Source organism: Monopterus albus, unplaced genomic scaffold, assembly GCF_001952655.1.
Source record: "Monopterus albus unplaced genomic scaffold, M_albus_1.0 scaffold369.1, whole genome shotgun sequence".
NCBI lineage: Eukaryota > Metazoa > Chordata > Actinopteri > Synbranchiformes > Synbranchidae > Monopterus > Monopterus albus.
In genome coordinates, this window is record NW_018128249.1 from 113,230 (window position 1) to 114,892 (window position 1,663).

General features: G+C 42.3%; 1 protein-coding gene across 3 annotated transcripts in view; it reads left to right on the forward strand.

Moving 5' to 3' along the window:
- The window catches only part of LOC109951192 (kinesin-like protein KIF2A), an 18,270-nt gene that overhangs the window by 9,827 nt on the left and 6,780 nt on the right, over positions 1 to 1,663 (forward strand). For 2 of the 3 annotated variants that reach the window (XM_020585523.1, XM_020585524.1), the window contains exon 15: positions 499 to 588. The exons of the other annotated variant lie outside the window; for it this stretch is intronic. In XM_020585523.1, coding sequence (XP_020441179.1) covers positions 499 to 588 — 90 coding nt within the window. The remainder of the gene's footprint in view (positions 1 to 498; positions 589 to 1,663) is intronic. 3 annotated transcript variants of the gene reach the window in all.

Consider the following 1,663-nt stretch of genomic DNA (forward strand, 5'->3'; position numbering starts at 1 on the left):
ATGACTGCTGGCTGGAAAACCCCTTCTTCTAACCTTGGCTAGGCGGCAGGCGGGGCTGATTTACAGACCGTACTTTCACTTGATTTTATCAGACAATGTGTAAACTCTTAGTTAATGCACCTTTACATTGCTGTCAGATAAACCAAAACATTGAGCTGAAGACAACTAAAGGGCAGGGTGATAATTCTCCTGTTTATCACTACCAGCGACACTTTTCACATTATAGTCATTTGACTCACTGTTGATCTAGAAATATTGATTCGTGCAGCTTTAATAAATCACACCTAAAGAGATTTTGTTGTTCAGCATAATACTAGTTAGAATTTCTATGATGAAATATTTGGTGTAGTCACCCAGTGTTGGCATGTTTACCTCCTCCTCACATGTTCTTCAGACTGAATTAAATGAATGTCTGTGGTTGTGAGCCTAACATGATCCTCTCCTGTCTCCTCTTCTTGCTTATTGTTTCTCTCCGTCTCTCTCCTGCCATGATTCCAGAGTTAAGGAGTTTGGGATAAGTCCCTCAGACATTCCCTTCTCCCAGAGTGGGGGTGGAGGGGGTCGCTCTGAGCTCTCCCCTACTTATGAGTATGATCACTTCACTACATCTCCCATCATTCTCTCCACAGTTCCCTTCATGTCCATGCTGTCATATGACACCACCCACATTTTAACCACTTCCTCTGATCAGATGTCTCCTCAAACCATTTAGAGATGTTAACAGGTGGAAATGTTTTATATTCCTCTTGTTGTCAGTAAATCCCATAAGAACATCAAAACCAACAGTGAATTAAGCTGCTAACACATCCTGTGTGTACTGCAGCCTGATCTCTCTCCTCCCTCTGAGCTCCACGGTGTCTAGAAACTACTAAACCCCATCAGTAACCACGCTGTGTCATGGTGGGTCATAACCATGAACACACACACACACTGTAGTTTATTCTGACTCAGTCCTACACACAAATACTCACTACAGGCCAAACATGGGTTCATCCACCACTGAAAATAGTCCCCAACAAATGCACAGTTCCCTCCTGTTTGAGTAAAGATTGTTATAAAGTACAGCGAGCAGCTGTAGTTTATGAAATTACCAAGCCTGTTAAAAAAAAATTAACTATACATCTGTCGTGTGCTTTTGAAGATCTTCAGAAGGAACCAATGAATTTGAAGCTGCCAGTCACAGACTGGGGAGGGAAGTCAAACAGTACAGAGTATTTTATGGGCTATGTTGACTGTAAGTAGCCTATAGAGCAGGGGTGGGCAAACTTTTTGGCTCAGGGGCCACATTGACTCTTAAAATTTGACAGACGGGCCGGGCCAGCATCAGATGTATACATATCAAACATAAACATATAAAAGGCATTACAGTGTTAATACTTACCGTACATTCACTTTTAGTGGGAACAGTGTTGTTGACCACCCTTTTTTGCCAGTGTATCGAAGTCTGGTGTTAGTTTTGTTGTGGCAATTCCCAGAATAGATCTGAGGTGTTCATCACTCAACTGGGATCTGTGGGGTGCTTTGTTGGTGTTCATCACACTAAAAGTCTGTTCACACACATAGGCAGAGCCAAACAACACCAGCATCCTCTGTGCCATCTTCTGGATGTTTGGAAATTTGACTGCACTTAATGAAGGATAAAACTCATCCAGTTTAAGAGAGT